This window comes from Morone saxatilis, unplaced genomic scaffold (assembly GCF_004916995.1).
Source record: "Morone saxatilis isolate NCDOM2014 unplaced genomic scaffold, NCSU_SB_2.0 Contig5, whole genome shotgun sequence".
NCBI classification, from domain to species: Eukaryota; Metazoa; Chordata; class Actinopteri; family Moronidae; genus Morone; species Morone saxatilis.
The window spans coordinates 18635602-18657836 of record NW_023340095.1 but is presented as its reverse complement, the minus strand read 5'-3'; the positions used below and the strand labels follow the sequence as shown (position 1 = coordinate 18657836).

Genomic DNA, 22235 nt, shown 5'->3' with positions numbered 1-22235 from the left:
CACACACACACACACAGAAATCCAGGAAAGAACAAAAAGAGGGTAGGATTGTGGTAGATGGTCAGTGGTTCATGTCTCAACAGTGATTGTCAAGTGTGAAACAGCGAGCACCTTTCACACAGCGATAAACACATGACTGCTGCACACACAACAAATGGGCAAGGAAGAAAAGGATACAGCAGAGACAGAAAACAAGAACATCTCTGTTTACTAGAGGGGAGGAGTAAGATCTGTGGGATATATTTAACTGTCAGCAGTGCTGGAGCGCAGTTGCTTTTCTTTCAGGTCTCAGAGTCTCTGCTGTGGATATTGTGAAACAGGTAAGAGGGGGTGAAGGGGCTAAAGATGGAAGGAGGGAAGAGTTTGAAAGGAACAGCTTCTGTCGTGTTAGAGGGATTTGAAAGAGGAGCAGGGGCTGCCAGACGGGCCCTCCAGTGAACTCTCTCCACCACACACAACCTACTTCCTGTCTCTCTGTGTTTCACCGAAGCATGATTTTGTCAGACGCAGACTCAGATAAACACACGTACACATAGGCAACACAAATAAACAGAAATACAGAAAAAACACACATATATACAGATCACCTGTTGCTCTTGGCGTACAGCCAACCTGAAGCTGTACAGGAAATGAGCACACGGGNNNCACTCTCTCTTGCTCTCTCTCTCTCCACAGTGTGTTTAAGTTCAGAAAATATCGTACTGCAGTGTGATTTCAAAACTGAACAATTAGACATAAGTTTATTCATAAAGGGAAAAGGGGTACATTTTCATAAGAAAGGATTGCTAAGATTAACAGGCCATCTAATAATCTGTGTGTGTGTGTGTGCGTTTGAGTGTGTGTGAGTTGACGGTAGTGAAGAGGAGAGGCAGGATTAACAGTGGAAACAGTCTGAGCTCAGACATCTAGCAGATGAGGCGGATGTTTACATTCTGACTTCATCCACCAAGTGACTCCATGATTATGATATAATTTGGGAAGGTCTGAGTACAAAGGCTTCTAAAACAAAGAACGAACGACGACTCATTACTCATAATAAATTAATTCATTTTATATGCAACAACTGCTTCTCCGCTGCTGCTGTCGACGTCACTATATGAGATGTGCTACTGATTCAGTCCTCACAGAAACACACAGGGTTTTTTTAAGGATCCCTGTGATCAGAATTCAGAGTGAAAATAATAATGTAATAATGAAATTTAAGCATTAAAATCTACACAAACGAGTTAAAATAAAGAACAACTGCTGACTAATCAGCTACCGACAGAAAACTAACCAACTATTTCAATAATCTATTTACTGTTTAAGTCATTTATCAAGAAAATACTGCCAAACATTTACTGATTTCAGCTTTGCCAATGTGAGAATTTTCTGCTTTTCTCTTTTTTATATCACACATTTTTCACAAATTTCTGACATACTAAACAATGAGTCAAAAAGATAACAGGGTTAATTAACAATTAAAATGATTAGTCGCAGCCCTAAATGCAAGCATCAATTGCAAGTTTTACCGTGTTGTTCTTGTCATGTCCTTGTTCATAAAAAAACCCTCATAGCTTGTCATGTTTTAACTGCAGCTGAAGGATTTTCATGCCTCTCTGTGGGCAGAGAAGATTTCAGCACTGCTGGTCTATTCTACTTACGTAGCTCCTGAAAGATGTGTGTTTAGTTGCTATTTATACCAGCAGGCTTACTGTATGTGTAAATCCATAGTATCACAAGATCACTTCTGCTTACACTTGTTTCAACTGGCAGGTTTAAACCAGCAAAATCAACAATGTCCAACCAGAGACGGACTGGTTCACACTTAATGTATTCTTATGTGTAATTAATAGCTGTAATTAATAGCTTTCTCAATTAATGACACAAAAATGTGACAAAACAAGTACATAAAAAGTTATGAATAGGGTGTATTTATTGGCCTAAACAATATATCTTTATGTCTCATCTCTGGCTATCTGAATCCTAGTTGTGTTGTGAGAAGTACTTTGTTGTATGTTCTCATGTAAGCCCAGTGGCAAACTCACACTGCCTTGAACCCTGTGTCACCACCACGTCACGGCTGTGTGAATGTGTCTGTTTGTGTCTCCAAAAGCAGCAGAGAGAAATAGGAAGTACAGCTGAGAACGATTTCAAACAGAGTTGACCTCTGTTTAGTTCCTTTGTTTCCCCTTTTTTCCCCATCTCTTTATCCGCTGCTCTGCGCAAGCATGACACAAAGAGAAACAGCAAGGGAGGTTGTGTATGTGTGTCACCTGTAACAGGGGTTTCCCACAATGAAAGCACAATACATGTTTTTTTTAACTTCTCATAGGAAACAAGGTCATGACAACGAGCTGGTTCAACACAGCAACAGAGCTACATGTTCTCAAACTGACCTGCAGTAATAGTGGATTTATCAAGAAAACAGGAAAGGGAGTGTGTGTGACTGTGTGTGTGCGCACTGGAAGACTGCCCACTGGGCATTCCTGTACCTGTCCGAGGACACTACACCTCCCCTCCCTCCACCTGCTCTGCTCCGTGGCCCCCAGGTCTTTGGGGACCAGCCAGACTTCAGCAGAGACAACCCTTCCAAAACAAGCCCCTAAACCCAAACACACACACCTACACACACACACACACACATACACCTTCTCTCCCTCTCTGCTCTTTCTCTCTCCAACTGTCTTCCTCTCTTTCACTCGTACTCTCCCACAATAGCCTATCCACCCGTCCCCAGGGAAACACATAAATATGGAGGAGGCTGCCCAAGAAGCACATGACACACACACAGACACACACTCTGTCTTTCTATCTCACTCTCTCCTTTCACTCATTTATTTATATATGGATACCTGGATTGGAAGCTGCAGGCACTCCCATCCTCCGCCCTTACACTTCTCTTCTCTAACGCTCTCTGGATGACTGCTTGTGTAAATGTGGCTACTAAATTACATAAAGCAGTTCTTTCTACACTCACATTGCACCCGTTTAAATGAAAAGAAAAGAAATACAGCGACACGACGGACTGATATATTTCAAAGAAGTGCCGTCAGCTTCTGTTGCAGTGCAGATGTCCACAGAGCGCATGTGTTGTGTCAATACAGAATGCACATTCTTCCTCTATGTGGCCAAATCGGCGTGTAACTCAAGAAGACTACAGACTGCTTTGTTTTTCACAGACAAACATGCAAGTCTGTGTTCCTGTTGACAATGGCTGACCTCCTTCTGGAACCAGCTGTTCTGTCCACTGTGCAGAAACAGAAACACGTGCATGCACACAGTACAAACACACACACTGGAGGATTAATACTTACAGACGTGCACGCATACTTTTTCACATACACAGCGCGCACACAGGAGCACAGTTTTCCACACAGCACAGTCTGCACTTTGCACACAGAGAAGTGAGTGTGTGGGCAGGCCCTGGCAGGGTATCGCTAAGCCTGGCTGGTGATTTCTCTCCATAGTGAAAGCTTGGGCAGTGAAAGGTTGGATCCTGCCAACCCCTGTTCTCCCCTGACCACCCGGTGCCCACGTGTGGCACTCAGGGGCACGCCTGTCCCTTTCAATAACCTGCATCGAAACCTGAGTCCTCCAGTGAGTGTCTGTGTCTGTGTGAGTGTGAGAGTGTGTCTTGCCTGAAACACGGCAACCTCTAGTTGTACCACTAAACAAGCACAGCCAGAGAACTAGTTTCTACCACAATGTGTTGCACAGTGCTACCACAACAACTCCTTTAGTTTCGTTACTGTAGATGTTCACACAGGTAGAAGTACACAAACAATACAATACAGTGTCTTGCACACAATGTCAGCTAGGTAAAGTGGACTGTTACCACCAAAACACAGGCAGCTGGGACTGGGCTACCGTCAGCCTCAGCCTTGTTAATGTTGCTTCATCATTAGCAGGATTCTCACAGAGTCTTGGAATACTTTCCTTACAGTTAGTCTAAATAAAAGTCCTATGGGCATTAACTTGAGTCTGGCCAGGCGGCTAGTTATGACTGTTCTGGTTTTACGGGCAGCAGGGGGAGGAGGGCAGGGGCAAGCCAAGTGTTTCTCTGTGTCTTATTTCCTGTTTCTGATCAGGATACTGGTAAGCTGTCATCCACTGGAGAGGGAAGTCTTTTCATTCAACACAGATGGACTGGCACCACAGGAGTTGCGATGTCTATAGGCCGAACAGGGCATAAAGTATGTCTGAGCCATATGCAGTCAGGCATATAGATGCACACACCCACGCAGGTACATCCAAATGTGCAAGAGCAGTTACAAAATCACACAGATATGCACAACACTAGGTTTTTCACTTGGTTTATAGATAAATAATGCTCTCATCCAGGGTGACTAACAATGAGCAATGTTAGGGAAAACATTTTAAATCCCTGTACTCTGAACTCTGTAATGCCATGTGAGAGCTCTGATGTTTCAGCTTAATGTGCGTTGTACTTTTTCAATTTGTACAGTTTATACAAACTTTCTAAAACTTTGATGTTGTTAATTTTTATAATCCCTCCTCAAATGGCCATTCCTTCTTTAAATTTGGAATGTTCTTTATATTTGAAGCTTGATGAACTGGCTAATGGCAGGGGGGAAAGTGACTATTAGCATTGCACCCATGTAGCAGTTCTTTCTACATTGCGCACTACACTCACCCAGTGTATACATTTTGTACTTTTTATTTTATAACAATTTATTTTATTGTATTTTATTTTATTCTCTTTCTATACTCTTTGCACTACATTCCCATGTACTTCTGTGCCAATTTGAATTTCCCCTACAGGGCATCAATGAAGGATCCCTTTTATCTATCTTGTCTTATAGTGATGTGCCTATACATGTATTCTAAGATGTTAGAATATTTTTCTCAAAAAATGCCCTCTATTATTAAAGTGTTTCAAATAGAAGTGACTATTTATGCTGCCTTCATGTTTCACTTCTATATGGCTGGTGTAACTACAAGGTGCGATAAAGCATTTATTTGAATAAACATGAAATCAGTGTTGGGTAGTAACTGATTGCATGTAATCGGGATTATATAATCAGATCAGATATATTAAAAATTCACTCTACCAATATATATAATAATTACAAAAAATGTCATGTAATTTGTATGCAGTAACTGATCACATTTCAAAGTAATCTGACCCAACACTGATTGTAATGCAACTATTCACTCTTTGGGTGAAGGAAATCTAGTTTAAGACAAAATACCGTTCTAACTCTAAGAATACTATAACAAGCTGAAACTCCCATATCACTAAATTTAACAGCAGAAAACAGTGAAGAGTGTAAGGGTCAAAACCATCCCTCCCAAACACCTTCCTGTGACATGACAACACAGAAATAACAGCTTAAGACTGAGATACAAGGATTTCTTTAGAGCCATAAGGGCCAATAGGGGAGAAACAAATCCATTTAGAGAGTCACATTTCCCACACACACATGCACAGATCATGATACTCACTCTTGTACGGCGCGGGCTATAGACAGCGCAGTGGAGCCAGTCTCATTAACACTGTCCAAGGTCACGTTTGGCAGGTCGTCGTCATCGCTGTCACTTTTGATCTGCCTTGGCGACAGGCCGTTGGGGTCTGTGTGTGCTGCGAGGACGGGACACAGACAAGGGAGTCAGTGGGAACATTTGTGCATTTGTTGTTAAGTGTGTGTGTGTGTGTGTGTGTGTGTGTGAATACTGATCACAGTATATGTCCAAGTTAAAAGTATGTGTGCATGTATGAGGGCCACTCTGCTGAGCAATCTCAGTTCTTCTGCATGTGCAACTGACAGAGAATCATATTCATGGTAATGATAAACTTTCACATAAAAGGCCTGAAGACAACTCAAAAGTCTAAATCCATCCATTCGCTGCCGCATTCTCTTCACAGAACATCCTGATAATTAGCAAGCTAGCTTTGTCCCGTCTTTGATTCTTCCCTTTTGCACAGTAGCCAAGAAAAAACACGTCGAACATTTTACTGGCCAGCATACTGGCCCTCTGAGCCAATGAGCACAGGGGTCTGTGCCTTTTGAGCTGCATGACAAAGTAACATCTATTCCACAAGTTGTGACAACTTCTCCCCTGAACAACTCATTGGATATATTGCCAGAGCCTGCAGCCATTCTGTCATCTCTGTCTCCATGGACACTGGCTGCGTACATCCTGGATAGCTCAAGAGATGCATGTAAAAAAATAAAAAACCTGCCAGAGAATGCTTGTCATAGAAAAGTTGCAGGAAATCCACTCAATTAAACTCTGATTAGGTTATATAGTAATTTAGAAAAAAATGCAAAAGAAATGCAAGTATACACAATTTGGGAACTGCGTGGCTAACAATAACTATTCTTGATTCTGACGATGTAATCCTCGCAAACACGAAATATATTGTGATACACTTTCCACTGAGTTCTGCAACATCCCCAGTTACTGTTAGCCTGGTGCTTTTATAAGCTATCAGGACTTCACCCCCTCTGCCCTCTCAGCCGAGACTGTGGCCATAATGGCCCATAATAAGGGTCTACAGTTAGGAACAGACATGGTGTTATTACTGGGGGGTGGGGGGGCAGAAATAATACTGTAAGTCTGGCTGAGCCTTCGCTTTTAAAGGTTTCTAACTGTTGACGTAGACTAAGACATGCAGAGTGGTCACCAGCTCGCCTACCCTATGGAAAACCTGTAATTAGTTCGAAATGCATCGTGTGTCGGAGAGGGGTATTTTGAGCGAGGGACACAAAGGAGGAGTGGTGGAGAGGTGGGCAGAGCACCGGATTTCTTTCTTTCTCTCCTGTTGTTTCCAGTCAAGCCCTGTTTCCATGGCAACCTCCTGCCGGAGACAGGGAGACAGCAGTGAAAGGAAGGGTACCCGCCCTCTCTTAGAGAGGATGGCCAACCTGTGTGTGTGTGTGTGTGTGTGTGTGTGTGTGCATGAGGGTGAGTGGAAGTGTGTGTGCAGTGCAAGTGTTTTTGAATCTATGTTGAAAGCTTCAGTATGACTGAGACTTGCATCATTGCACATGGTTGTTGGGTTTGTATCAAGTCAGGCAAGGTAGATGCAGGCTCTTGACCCTCACATTAAACTTTATACGGGGGGAATGGGCTTTAGTTTAATGACTCCCCTGATGTTGACAACTTATTTTTCCGGCCATCAACCAATAATGACACTCAGAAGGGAAAACTCAGAAATGTGACATCTTGTAGCACTTATTTCATGTGACTTTGACTGTGGGAATTTGTATGTAAATCTTCTCATTACCGGTAACTCACATAAAGTGCAAGCAATAGTTAAGTGTTCTGTTTGTCTACTGGTTGCTATCTCATTAAAAGTGACTGTATCCACTCCACCCAACATTCAGCACTCATTCACCCCATTTCCTTTGTGCTTGGTGCCTTCGGAGCTGGGCAGAGCTGATGTTGGACTGATGTGTATATGTGTGCGTGCATGATCTTCAATATCCATCCACACCCTCTTATGCAAGTCTTGTTTTCCTGTCCTTCCTCCTTTCCTCTCCTCTCCTTGGGAGCAGACATCCAGAGTTTAAAACGCCCATCTCTAAGGGGATCACCCCACCCAGCCGGACAAGTGTCTGTCTGAGCACATGCTCTAATTACACATCTCTGTTTGTTTGCTTGTACGTACAGTACAGTACATGCACTGCTGTGAGTTAAGTGTGTCTGTCCATCCTGCAGGGAGTGACAAGAAGCAACCTCTTTTACAACCAACAAGTTGCCCTGTGTACGCCTCAGAGCTGGACAAAAACACCTACTGTAGGCTCACTCCTAGTGGTTGGCAGTAAAACCACACCCAGAGAGAAAGCCAATTACACAGTCTAGGCCAGGCAGGCAGAGTATAGTACTCAAAACTGACCCAGATATCTGCTTTTTGATAGAAAGAAAAGGTAACAACAGGTGTGGCCCTGTTTACCTGCACCAGAGGCTATTTAAGACCGCCAAGCAAAATCTCTGTCAGTTAAAGACGGGAGAGCCTTTCAACTTGTTAACCTCGTCTTCACTCTGAACATTATCACCTGAGGGGCTGTCTCTCAAAGAACGTACACACAAACTCAGCTTTCACAGCGTTGTGTCTGCAAGTTCTTTGACTGAAGACAGTAGGACATGTGGGCAGATAAATATACCTTAATAAACAGCTTGTCATTGGGATATCTCAAGCCATATCACATACTGCAGGTATCGCAGCTACTTCTTTATTGCCGGATTGCTGTCTTTGTCATCCCTTGTTTTCTGAGTCAGATAACAGCGTAATCATAAACTGACCATTTTTCAGGTTTCCTATGGAAATATTTGACTTTTCATTATTTTGAGATGGTCGACAACTGACAATGCAAAATATTCAACCCAATTGATTTAGGTTAATACTTTTCATAAGATAATTGATTTATAGTTTTTCAGTAGCTTCTGTTCCTATGTCAAACTAATATAATCATGAAGCAGCAGCATCGTTACAATGCATCAGCAGTTGCTTTACAATTCCATCAATGCTGAAATAACTGCTGCAGCTGCTTTGAAATTACAGTGTTTCTAACTCGGATTGATGAAAGAAGTTCAATATAATATCCCACAAGTCAGCCGAGTCAGCCATATGAATATGGAGTAAATTCGGGTAGCATGTTCTCACCTTTGCCCTGTTTTTTGACCTCATCCAGCAGAGGTAGCATGATGGCGTTGTTGAGGCTGGAGGGTGATCGAACGGCAGTGGTGTACATGAGAGGCAGTGACTGTACCACAACCGGGATGCGGTGAACATGGCTGGCCAGCTTCCCTGCTCCCTGCAGGCTCAGAGGGCTGGATGGAGGCGGCGGCACAGAGTGCAGGATGTGCAAATACGGCTGACCTCTCACCCCGCTTCCAGGGGCAACCAGAGGGCCTGGCGAGAGCACCGATGAGGCTGAGGTGATAACCGATGGAGAGGAGGAGGAGGAGGAGGAGGAAGATGACGACGATAAAGAAGACGGGGAGAAAGCAGATCTGAGAGGGGAGGATGATGAGGTGGTGGTAGGGGTGGTGGATGAAGAGAAAGGGCGGGGTTTGTTGATTGACAGGTCGACAGGCTCGGTCTGTGTGTGGAAGTGCAGGTCTTGGGCGAGCAGGTCTTCTGGAGGTTCGTCTTTAACTCTGGTGAGGAAGAAGGGGACACCGTCCATCGCAGAATAAGGGCGCACTTTAGGTGACTGTGGGAGTGAAAGAAGAATGGATGTTAGATTTTTTTATCCACTGATTAATTTTTTATCATTTTAATGCCTTGGAAATGCACTGTGCTGCCACACATAAACAGGGAAGAAAGAAATAATAAAAATACAATCTGTATACAATTAATCTATTTATGGCCAGAAAGTGATACGTTAATGAATTCAGGACGATGATTGTTTTTGTGGCGGTATTTAGCTCCAGGAATACGGCATGATAGAGATATGTCATAAACATACATGCAGCGACATTTATTGAGAGAGGAGCAGTTCATTTTCTCATGTTCATTCAAGCATTCAACTCCTCCCGTGAGCATGATGTCATACGCAGATGAAACGCAGAGGAGTAAAGATAGCGTCTCTCTCACTCGCCTCCTTTCGCTTTCCTCTCTCTCTCTCTTTTTTGTCTTGGCGTGGGTTGCTCTCTCACTCTTTTCCTCCTGTTTTCCATCACTCCCACAGAATCGTAGCTCTCTTGGCTCCCCCTTGTATCTCTCCTAAATCTCCTTTGTGACGGTGGAAAAACATCATATGGGCTCAATTTCCTGACCGTCTCTCTCTGTCTCTCAGCGATGGGCCTCCTAAGGCCAACGCTGGTGGCTCAGTGTATCCCTCAACACATCTTTCACTTAACACCAAGCAGACTGTAACACAACCACTCCATCTGTCCGCACAAGTTTCAGGAACCTGTTTACTTGGAAAAGATAATGAAGAACATACACAGTTGAAAAACGACACTCACCCTGCTACTAGCTATTTGTTTCCTCTGGACTCCCATACTTCGGACCTTCTTTGATAACGCAATTTTTGTTATAATGTCAAATGAGCCACGTTACATGTGATGTAGCAGATCTAGACTATGTTCAATGTGGGAGGGGTGCTAGAGTGTGTGGTGAGCAGTGTTGATCCTTACAGTGGAGCCTTTCAGAGGCTGAGTCACAGTTAGGGCCATCAGGGAGTGAGCACATCCAGGATTTTTACTAATCGTACAGGAAAATCTCATTAAAGTTAAGGGAAAAACACAAACTCGCACCCCAATCGCAGCTGCAGCAGATATGAAAAATGCTCTGCCCCATGGATTTTCATCCTCGCTTTTGTTTTTGAGACTCACATTTCTTTCCCCTTATGTAATGCTGGCTGAGAGTGGGTCTGTGGTGAATTACGAATTTTTCTGAGTAGTGTGTGTTTGTGTGTGTGTGAGTGTGTGTTCTTTTATGTAGTAGCCTTACTATTTTTACTCCAGACTTGTATACTTGTTTTCGGCCTACAGGAAATGTTACGACCCCATGAATCAAATGTGCTTCTCCCTGTGTAACTCCTCCTCAGTTGGAAAACAAACCCTAACCCCATGAAAAATGCCATCTGATGACCTCTGGACCCTGGTGGGGTTCAGCTCAGGTTCAGTGGTGTCAGGTCAAGGTTCATGGCACATTATGGTCATCCCACCCACAAAGTATTTTTAGTGGGGTTTTTACACAATTTTAGGTATGTAATTAGAATTTTGGCATTTTCTGAAAAAAAAAAAAGTTTATTTTTGTTCAGCATGCCTCCTTCGTGGAAACTCTTTCTAGTCGTATAGCTCAGTCAGACGCACTTCCCTCAAGGGATTGACCATGCATAGCAAATAGTTATAAAGTTACATTTGTCAGAAAGGTCACTGCTCTTTGAGGGAGCTATCAGAAAATCCACAATGAGAATTCTGCTGGGGGAACTAACACCCCTAATAAAGACATTACATACAGAACTATCAGATAGCAAGGTCAAAAGCTTCAACACAACAGGAGGAGGCTGCAGCAGAAAATGGCATTGGCACGAGGGTCTTGAGAATGAGAGGTGTCAGGGTTTTAATGGCTATGCTGTACACCTTTAAGAATATGATTGGATCTTAGGAGTCAGCTGGTAGCCGCACAGCTAATGAATGAGCCACTGATGGTAAAGCATGAATGAAGCAGCTGATGGAAGTCAGCTGATGCTTTATTGCTCTGCCTCTATTGATCAGAGCTCCATTTTTGAGTTGCAAATGCCCACTGTAGAGTTGTTTTGTCCACTCATAAAGCTGAGTCATGTCCCTGCGGTGACTGTTAAGTTATAACTCTGCTGGGTGGAGACTCATATAAACACGATCATGTGACGCTTAATTGTGCTCACTATTAGTCTTACAACATCCATATGCTCAAAATTCATAGCAACAGATTTCCTTTCAGTTAATCAGAGTCACTGTTGACCAGAGTTGGTGACACTTTACTTTAAGTCCCCCTCTGTAACATTTATAAGAGGTTAACAAACATTTAATAATGGTTTATGATGTAGTTGTGCCCTGCTATAAAGACAGTTAAGTACTTAATAATATACCCTAGTTATTAAGAATTATAACTTCTCCTACGAAGGCATATTCTATGTTATTGCAGCAGTGTTTTATTATTTATTCATTACTTTATTTTCATGCATTATCCTGGGGGCTTCCACTTATGGTTGCCTACATGAGGAAGAGTTCACAAACACATTAACACTGATACCTGCTCACTGTTATTTATTAGTGTATTATCATAAACCATTCATGAAATGTTTATGTAGTGTTTATTAATGCTAATCAGGGGGACTTAAAATAAAGTGCTGCTTCAGAGTCTATAGTGTTGTTTCTTTTAACCAAAAGATCCTTTCCTCTGGCTATCTAAATTTTGTATTTGATTTGGTTCCTGGCTGTATCTAATTATCCATCTTTAGTTGCTGCTGCACAGCTTTATCTTGAAAAACATTTCAAAAGAAATATAATTTAATTGACAATATGTACGTTTGTGATGTCAAATTCCTGTGCTTCTCTTGCATCAACTCCTACATCAACCCAACGTAGCCTTTCCTGACAGACCCTCAGGGTATAATCCAGCTGCTTTTGCACGTGACATCTCTGTTTGCATGTTCTGTATAGGGTGTGAGTGTCACGGACTGCCTGGAGCTATACTGCCCAAAGGCTTTGAAGTCATTAGACCCATTGAGGCTGATCTCAGTGTTTTGGAAATCTTGTCTTTCTCAGTAAGGGCTCTTAGAGTGTGTCTAGTTGGCTACTAAAGTTCTGCAGTATTGCCAGTTCTCCCTGCAACTGAAAGAAGACAGAATTTAAAGAGGAAGCTTAAGAAAATATATATGTGCCAACCACAAGTGTAATCTGAAAGCCGCTCAATAATATTTTATGGTTCAACAACAGATATGTTGTTCCAGTTCCAAACACTGATTGTCTGTGCCATATAAGCTATCGTGGCAAATATATACACACCTGCATGTAATTGAATTCTGAATTAAAGCCAGTGGCCAATATTCACTTATTGCAGATGTATCAGTATTAATGTATGTGTTAAATAATGAGCAATATCAAATATCTATAGGAGATCAAACACATGAATTGGTACAGTTCTAATCAATATTATGACACCTGAGGTATTATCACACATCAAAAATTAATGAATCATGTGCCTCGCTGTCTATGTAACTTCCGCTGAACAGCAGCTACTTTGACCACAAGAGATAAACAAAATAATAGCACGTCTTACAGATGTTATCATCAGACAACCTGACTGACTTAGTCTAGCACAAAACATCAAACATTACCTTGAGTAATGCAGTGTTGCCCTTGTGATAAAAATCACTGACATGTTCTGCTATGATTTAAATAAACAGAGCAAATGCAGCACAAGAGGACTCCTAAGTTAGCAGCTAACATTAGCTAACTATAGCCACTGATGATACCTATTAAAGCTATCGTGTTTTAATCAAACGTTTAGCCATGATTCAAATGTGGGACAAACAATAATGACTTGATCTGTAATTGTCCGCTCAATTGAATTCAAAATTCACCGTTTTGTACTCCAGGTTCTCTCTAACCCATTGCTTGTCCTGTTGCCCCATCAGTATACGAGGTTATGGTTGGTAAAAGTTACTAAACAGTTAATCATGACACCAAAATGATTAATATGCAGCAGGAGTAATATGAGGAAGAGTTTGGGATTCAACACAGATGTCAAAATCAAGAACGGGGGGATGGCTGTTTGCTACTGTAAAAGGCAGTTGCCCTACAGTAATGTCAGCTTGTCAATTAAGTGAAGCAGCGGGCCACTGCAAATCACCGGAACAACGCCAATTTTCCATTTCAGCTCAATTCAGTCCATTTCAGTAATATGGGTTGTGTTCAAATGAATCTGAACAAATTACGTGTTCGCTTGAATTCATTTGAACTTTGACAAAGTGACAGGCGACCAAGAATGTTGTGGCAAAGCACCTGAGTGAACTCAATTGAAGATGGGTGATTAATTTGTATAAAAAAAATATGAGTGTGTGATGATGACAGTCATGATGATGACAGTCAGTTGCTGATAACCTGGTAAGCCGGTGTGGCCTCCATGTAAAAAAGGGGAACACATATACACTTGTGTGGAAAGGTCAAAAAGGAGTGTTTAGTGATACACCAAAGTGAAAACAGAAAGGTTATTTGCATTTTGGGGTTAGGTTCTCAGATTAAATCTAAACTAGCACAAATGGAAAACTTAAGCCACCCCCACTTTCATTTTGACAGATACAAACACATGTACGCGCTCAAACCTACACATACTCACACACACTGACACACATATAAAGATATGCTCGACCCGCCTGCCTGCCTCTGTCCACATGCCATTGTCTTTATTAGGGGATACTGGTTAGCAGGGCAGATTTTCCAGCCCCTTGCGGGCGAATTGTCTAACGAGGCAGACCATTTCCAGCAAGCCCTTGGCCCCCCGCCACCCAAATGAAGACCACATTTCTGCAGCAGCCTAAACTGTCTGTCTGCCGTCTAAAGGGAAGCACAGTCTGTTAGGGTGAGATTGGATCTCAGTGCACTTCAAAGCCGTGTGGGCTGCGGTGCTCACATCCTGTCTGTGACTGACATCACTACATGTATGGAGAATGACTTCAAACCTCGGGTTTTAGGTAGGTACGCAGGAGCACAGCTCTCAAACCCTTGAGCCACAGCTGAGCGCAGGACACCCAGAAACTAACCACCTGCTGCCTCTTTGTCAAGTCCTTAGATGTGCAGTGACAGATCCAATTCTTATCAATACAAAGCACCTACACACCAAACAATTCTCTACAAGACTTGAGGTAACCTGATGAGTTATTATCAGCAGCCGCTATTTTTCTCATCCATCATGGGCTAATGCTCTCGGGTTCGTCTCAACAAAAACTATTTTGCTCTTCTCCCACAAAGTGCTCATGGTGATATATTAGGGGGCAAGATATTATAGATATGTTATGAATGGAAATCAATAATAACTGAACACTAATTCATCATGATTACAAATATTAAGTGGCCTGCACCCGCTGCACACACAGCTGTGGCAGCAACACAAAGCCCTTGTAACCTAGCAACAGCTTCTCCATAACAAGACCACTTTATTTCTAGGTATGTTGGACCAGAGAGCACTGATACTGTATGTGGGCCATGAAAGCCCTGCATGAGGTAAGTCCATTATTCCTAACATGGTCAATATACACGGTCTAATTGAACATAATACTGAAAAATGAGATTGAATGGTGCAATGTAGCCTTTTAAATAAAAACAAACTCATCAAAGACAAAAATATATAACAATTAAAGCTCACCATTCCTAGAGAGACAGCTAACTTCGTCTCTGTGATAAATTCATATTGAGGGATGGAAACAAAAAGGTGACAGAGCACACTGCGAGAGTAGAGGCACTAGAGGAAGAGATGGAGCTGTGACAGTGTTTGAAGAGGAAGAGTACAGTGTGTTGTATTTGTGTATTTGCGTATGTGTGCAAGACAGAGAGGTTATTCACGTGTGACAGAAAAGGGTATGGGAGGAGGATGAAGGGAAATTGAGAGACGTAAAGGGGCCAGAACAGACAGAGATAGATAAGATTTAAAGTTTCCCATGTGACCCTCCTCCCCGGAGCAACGACTACATCTGCGCAATCACCCTCAGCCAGCCCACAGTCTCTGTTGGCCCCAGTCACCTCCCCGAAACACCCCAATGCATTCCTGCTCCAGCTGTGACTCTCCTCCTCCTCTTGGTTCTTCTCCTCTTCCTGCTTACTACCATGCTCTTCGACCACTCCTCCGAGCCCCCACACTCACTCACTCTCTCACTCACTTGCTTAGGCCTGGGAGTGATTATCGGGCCCGTTGCTGGGAGGAGGGAAGACGGAAAGGAAAGCAGAGGAAAAAAAGGGAATTGTCTGGAAAACAACTGCTCTCTTACCCCTTGTTCCGATTCCAGGGGCTCAGCTTTGACTCGGACTGCAGGCATTCCGTCAAGCATTAACATCCTGTTTCTTAGGCTGCCTGTGAAGGGATACAGAGGAGGTGTAAGACGGGTGTTTTAGCATGACTAAGCAGGTCCCACACTCAGTTATTCACACATGCACATCTACAATGTTGTGCACCCACTGAGAAATAAACACATTTTAAATAGACACGGATTCATGTTTCAAAACCATCAGAAGCTGACAGACAAAAGATGCACACAAACTGTGTAAACTCAGTCAGTGCACAGCATGACTCTCTCGGCTCCATAATAAAGATTTTCAATTGCCTGGTGGGCTGCTGCAGGGCTAATAACACTTCATAACGCAGAATAAAATCCTCTTAACACTTCAATGGAATACAAACACTTGCTTTGATATGCAGTTACTTAACAGCAATGACAACCAGACAATATTTCCTCTCTAACCACTGATATAATAAAACAATTATTGATGTTTGGAAATGAAAAAGTGAAAATTTGATATGCTTCACACTTCTTAAGATATTATTTTACACTCATGATGAGCACAACATTTACACTCATGATGAGCACAACATTTACACACATGCAAACACACACAAAAACACACTTAGTACATCTATACATTCACCCTTCCCTCTATTGCCTCTGAGCACTTTGCCTCTGCAAAGAGGGCAGCAGTTCCCCGGCTCCTCAGCTCCGCGCTGTGGCTTTAAGAGGGATACTCAGATGGAGCCAATGACAACAATGCATGTTCCGTATTCCTCAGCTGGGGCCGACCTGAGGTAACCCTCCCTCTTATTATTTTAGCAGCAGTACATGGAGGAATGCAAGCACGGCAAATAGACTCTAAACATCTCTATTACTCTCCACTGCTGGCACCAGCAGCAGGATGTGTGGCCCAATCCTTGCAATAAGCAGCGCCGCGGCCATCATGACCACTCTGGTGCGGAGGGAAAAAAAGCTCAGCCAATCATGAATGACATATACCCTTTCTCTGCAGCTGCTTCCCTGATCATTTAACTATGCTGACCATCTCAGATGTAACACCACATCCCGATTTGCTTTCACTCACCAGAAAATCCACTGAAGATTCAAAAACATTTCTTTTTACAGATTTCAATAAAAGAAATTGCCACACAAAACTCATTTAATGCCACGTATTGTTCCACTACCTCTTAGATTCTCAAGCGAGAGGCTAATCCTGACTATGTTTGTGTGTGAGGAAGGTAGAGAAAGAGGGAGGATTTACTCTCTCAATCTGCAACCCCCCAGATCTCGCCTCTCAGGTCTAAGTCCCTCAGGTACCCTGGCTGTGCTGCTATTGTATTGTTGTCCAGGATGTCCTTCGGCTTCAGGTCTTGGTAGGCCCAGATAGCGTTGCCATAGTAACGGCTGGGCGGGTGGAGCTGCAGCCTCAGTCCAGCCTCAAGCCATGTGTTAAAGAGAAAAAGAGAGAGGAGTGCACCAAGAGAGGCAGAAAGTGAGGTTTGTTTTCCTCAAGATGACCATCAGTCCAGCATTCAGGCATTTTCTGAAAATCTTTTTCAGAAGGAGATAAAATCACTTTTTCAAAAACCTTCTTTTGGGAGCCTCAAAAAAGTTTACATCATCCAAACTTATTTACTCTCTATGCTAAATGTGCACATACTCCTGTTACTGGAAAAGTAAAAACGAAAACAGCTTTCAGTTTTGCACAGCTTGACACAGTCAGAACATTTCTTGAAAGCAACAACCTTTCCCAATGTGCCTAGAGTCCAGTTAATCCAGTGGTTTGTGATCCCCTTCCTAATGAACTGGCCTGCAGCAGGCTATTCATAGGAAATCAATAGACATTGCATTCCTCTGCTTGTGACTGTAATGATTAAAGAGCTAACAGCAGTGAGAGAGACCTAACAGTGAGTAATGAGCTAACAGAGGGACGCTGTGTATCGAAGAAGTCATGTCGAAATACAAAGTCAACTGTCAACTGCTTTTGCTCCCATGAAAGGATCACGTCTGCCAGTTACTACTTCAGGATCGAAAAGATAACAATATGAAGATTGAGTTCGAAATGAAGAGAATTTGTTCAAGGTAATAAACCAATGTGTACCCAGTATTCTCTATCACTAAATTTGGTCTGCCGGTGGCAGGCTTAGGCAACCAGCAGCGTGCTGTCCATCAGCGGTATGAGGCTCTGTGTGTGGGAGATGGAGAGAGGGAGGGGGGTTAGAGGGAAACAGGGTAGATTAAGATCACCTTTCCATTTGCTGCACTCTGAAATGAAATGGCCATCCCAGGTGTGTGGGGGAGTTGGATGGAGAGAGGAGGGCAGTGGAGTGTTGAGGCATCTCATTTCTCTTCCCTATCCGCCCTCCTGTCCCCACCAAAATCCCTAGAATAAAAAAAAAAAGTAAAGGGAGCAGGTGACGATTGAGGCCAGTCCCAACAGCAAAAATGCTTGAAATATACATATTTCTGTGTCGGCTTTTCTGTTTGTGCATCTGTTAACGCATTTTGATGTATAAACTGAAACTCCCACCGTATCTATGATCTCAGGTTCGCTATCTCCAAGTCTGCTGATGGCTATCAGCTCTGTGCTGATGGGGGCAATAGCAGCTAGCTGGAGTAGAAGGATAAAGCCCTGGGAAACCAACCCTGAACAGACTACCTTGATCAATTAGAGGTGACAAACTTCTCTAGAAAGCCTCTGACCTTCTTAGACGAAACGCTGACCTCATTTACTAGTGACATCCACGCCTATACACACATGTGTAGAGATCCACACATACACACACACACCACAAAAACCCAAAAAACAAAACCAATCAGCGAGAGGAGGTCTCTGGCTCATTCATTCATGCCCTTTAGCTTAATCTTACCTGTGCTGTGAGTTCATGTTCTCCCAGCAAATGCAAATGTGAAGACGGATCCTGATTAACACTGCCTCTGGGTGTTTGCTCACACAACAATGGAACACATTTTTTTGTCAAAGTTAAAGTTAAGCTTAAACAAACCCATGAAACCAGATTTAGTATCTGGCTGTGTGTACTCATCTCTGTTTTCTCTCTCATCTCTCTCTCTCTCATGTGCGCATACTTGCACACATACACACGAACAGCACACACCCTGAAACACACTGTAACAGACGGCCTCGCCAATGCCTTGTTCCCATGTCGAGCGCCCAGAGCAACTGGGTGCATCTGTGTCACAGAGGCTGGACCTGCTGCCACGGGCAGGGATGGAAGAGAGATGGAAAAGGTGGGGAGGCAATGAATTATGGGAGATACATGAGGAAGTGTTAGGGAAGGTGATAGCAAGAGAAGTGAGGGAGGGTGGGGGCTTGTTGAAGAGTGCAGAGTTGCTGGCAGGAGCCATGGTTAGGGAAGCAACCAAGGGGAGTTGAAGAGGTTGAGGGGGGAGGGTGTTTAGTGGGGAGGAGGAGGGGTGGGAGTCAGAGAAGCGAGAGAGGGTAGAGAGGGGATATGGACCCGAGCCAAGGCCCGGTCGAGCGCAAAGCACACGGTGCAAGAATGCCAACAGACCCCCCTCCCACCCGGTCCTCTACCAAAGAGAAGAGAGAAAGAAGAAGAGAAAGCGAGAGAGGGAAACTGAGAGGAAAAACATTTCAAAATGCAGCAAATCAAAAACAAATGATTAACTAGTGTTGTATATGCAAATGCACAAAAAGGACAGAGCTGTAGGTGATGTGAGATGAGCATTTCCTGTGTTTGGCCTATTGTGTGCCGTTGGCCTCTTTGCCGCGACTCACTTCCCTCTTCTGTGCCCCTGGACACCCCAATGTGACACGTTGGCCTGATAACCAGCCTACAACTGCTAGCTCACCAGCATACTCCTCCGCTTCCTCTCTCTCTCTCACTCAGTAAAGCAAATTTTAGAATAGCAGTGAGCTGACTACAACACTCATTAGACAGGTTACAAAGAAAATGTTTGCTAGAAAAAGAGAATTGGTTGAGTGGCACTTGTGCATACCCTGGAAAGTGATGGTCTAATATGTTTAGTAGAAATCATTCATATCTTCTTTGGTAGCAGTGTAGACACAATAGAGCCACAGCTGAATCACGGCTGACTTTCGATCTCAACCTCGGTCTGCTTCATGTTAAGCTGTGTCTGTTCATGACCTCATCTCGTTGGCCTCACTCTGGTCTTGGAGCCCATTCACATAGTCCCCTGCAGAGTTACAGCTTAAAGAGTAACTGCACCAAGAAAAACAGCCATGCTTGGTGTGGTCAAAGGTTCAACAGACTAGAACCTTAAACCCACAGAGGTCAGTGCTGCCCTACAAAGACAAAACACAAAAACTGCATATTTAGTCAAAACCAGAATCTGACTTTTTGACATCTGTTTTACTGTATGAAAAATAGTAGCCAACACCATAGAAATTGGTGTTTTTGAAAAATAAAACAAAATAACAGCATGTTATATTTGTAGGAACTGTAAAACAGAGGTAAAACTCAAACCGCTACCCGTAACCAGCTGGAGTGCAGCCACAGTTAGCCTAGCAGAAGCTAATTTACCAACTTTTTCTGACCTGCTTCCTGCTATTAAAAAAAATTATAAATGTTATAATATTTTAGTAATTACGTTTGTTATACCAGATTAATGAGGCAATAAATGCAGGCTTATAACAGAGAAGAAAACACCAGTTAAACAGGTCCTGCTAAAAGCTAGCTTGGATTGCTTTTGGATTACCAGATTGTCCAAACACAGGTGGGCAAAATTGCATAAAGTTAAGGTTTTGCAACTTGTATACTTGTTACACATTTTGGTTAAGTAAATGTCAAACCCTTTTTTTCTTAAAATACACAGTATGTAGTTACTTCTGTATGTATCTGAGTGCTGTAATGCTTCTCCTCCACACAAGATCTAATGCAGAGTTACTCTTTAAGAGGAGGAAGTGAAAAATGGCTGACTGGGTGTTTTCTTCCTCTGTTCAGACAAAAACTTGAGATGACCTCTAAATTTGATTAATGCCTATTGTGCACTCACAAGAGATACATTAAACACCAAACCTCTGTTTTGGATCCTCATTGGATCCTACATTTCCCACAATGCAACCTTTTATTTTTGTTATACCCTCTCCATCTCATACATTTTTCTCCAACCTATGATGATATCATCAGGGCTTATTTTGTCAGACCTGACAAAACTCCCTCCAGACCCACAGAGGGCACATAACTGTTTTCACAGGCTGAGTAGTAATACCCATGACTAGTTAACTGACCTTTATGTATAAAGTCGGTGGAGTTTCCCTTTAATGACTTTCTAACCCCAAACAGCACATTCAACATAAACAGTGCTGATGCTGTTTGTTATGTGTGTGTCTGTGTGAGCAAGGTGGGGATGTGTGTTTTCCCTCAGACTTCTCTCCTGGATGTACTCAGATGGACATAGTCTTTTTTTCTAATCATTCCTGGCACTCTGTGAATGGTCTCAGAATTTCCATTTCATAAGCCGTATTTTCCTTGGCAGGAGCAGCAGGCGAAGTCTTTTGGATGCTTCTGGGACATTTTTGAACGGGGCTCAAGAGAGCAGAGTGCTGCTACCTCGCTGCTCATAGAAGCGTGGACTTCTCTAACCTCCGACGAGCACAATGGTATCAAACCATACTACCCTTTGAAAAAAGAGAAAAAAGTTCCCTTTAGGGTTAAAAACCCCTTAGAGATGCACTCAACTGATGCACTTTACCTCAAAACACCCTGCCCCTTTCCTCTGGGAATAAATCAGTTCCACAGAGGGAAAACACAGCCTTCTTCATGAACACCGCTATTATTAGACAGAATACACTTCTCGTGTGTTGGATGTTTTCATCTCTGGGACATACAGGCAAAACTTGGGGAGCTTATCAGGTCCCATCAATTTAAAGTGAATGTCATCCTCTATCTGTCTGATACTATCCGATCTTCACTTGTTGTTGAATTTGATGTGACGTACATGAATGATGGGCTCCCTGCTGCACTCAAACATGTAGCCTGCAATTCAAAAACCTTCCAATGGTCGCGTTTCCTGTCACAAAACTCAACAGCATGATAAACACACAATAAAGCATAGTTTAAAAAGCCTGCCACCAACAACAAAATACTCAAATACTCATCACCTAATGAAATATGCCTTTGCATTAGCACTCCTAAAGCTGGCTGTGAGGGAGGGTATTATCGACAAATGCTTGTCAAAAAAATGCCAAGTACGGGAAAAAAAATAGAACCAAAGACATGGAGGAGAATAGGCTGACACAGACACAAAGATGGACACTAAAATAATTTACACAGGCTGAATGGAGGTTGCAAAGACTGAATATTGATCTGATTGATCCGTATGTCAGAATACAAATCAAGCTCCATTGTGGTGAAACCCAGCTTTGAAAAAATCTAAAACACAAAATGTACATTTGACCCTGTCTAGAAAAACAGACTCTTCACAGATTACAGACCTTTTATAGTTTTAAATGGTCTATTTTATGGTGGACAGCAAGTTATTTAATCAAAAAAGTAAAGTTTGCACAATGCAGACTGGGTTCAATGTAAGGTTAAATGAACCTGGGTTCAGGGAGTTTGAAACAGTATCTGTATGTGGAAATGTAGAGTGCCAAATTTTTTTACCCCTGCACAATGACCTCATTATGTAAGTTCCTGTACACATCTCATACAAAAATGTTTCTTCATATATGGTATACCGTCTAGTGTACAGTAAATTTTCTGTATAAAGCAGGAGCAATGACTGAAGAGATAAAAGGTAAAATGGGGGGCAGGGGGCAGGGGGTTGTGTGTGTGAGAGAGAGAG

At 42.8% G+C, this 22235-nt stretch overlaps 1 protein-coding gene across 3 annotated transcripts in view; it reads right to left on the bottom strand.

The window, feature by feature from the left end:
- klf12b (Kruppel-like factor 12b) overlaps positions 1–22235 on the bottom strand; it is a 38772-nt gene that overhangs the window by 8337 nt on the left and 8200 nt on the right. For 2 of the 3 annotated variants that reach the window (XM_035676309.1, XM_035676310.1), the window contains exons 2-4: positions 15432–15514; positions 8615–9167; positions 5449–5584 (exon numbers count right to left, since the gene is read on the bottom strand). In XM_035676309.1, coding sequence (XP_035532202.1) covers positions 5449–5584; positions 8615–9167; positions 15432–15514 — 772 coding nt within the window. Of the gene's footprint in view, positions 1–5448; positions 5585–8614; positions 9168–9924; positions 10058–15431; positions 15515–22235 lie in introns of those variants that run through there. The other variant, XM_035676311.1, reaches the window with a different exon arrangement.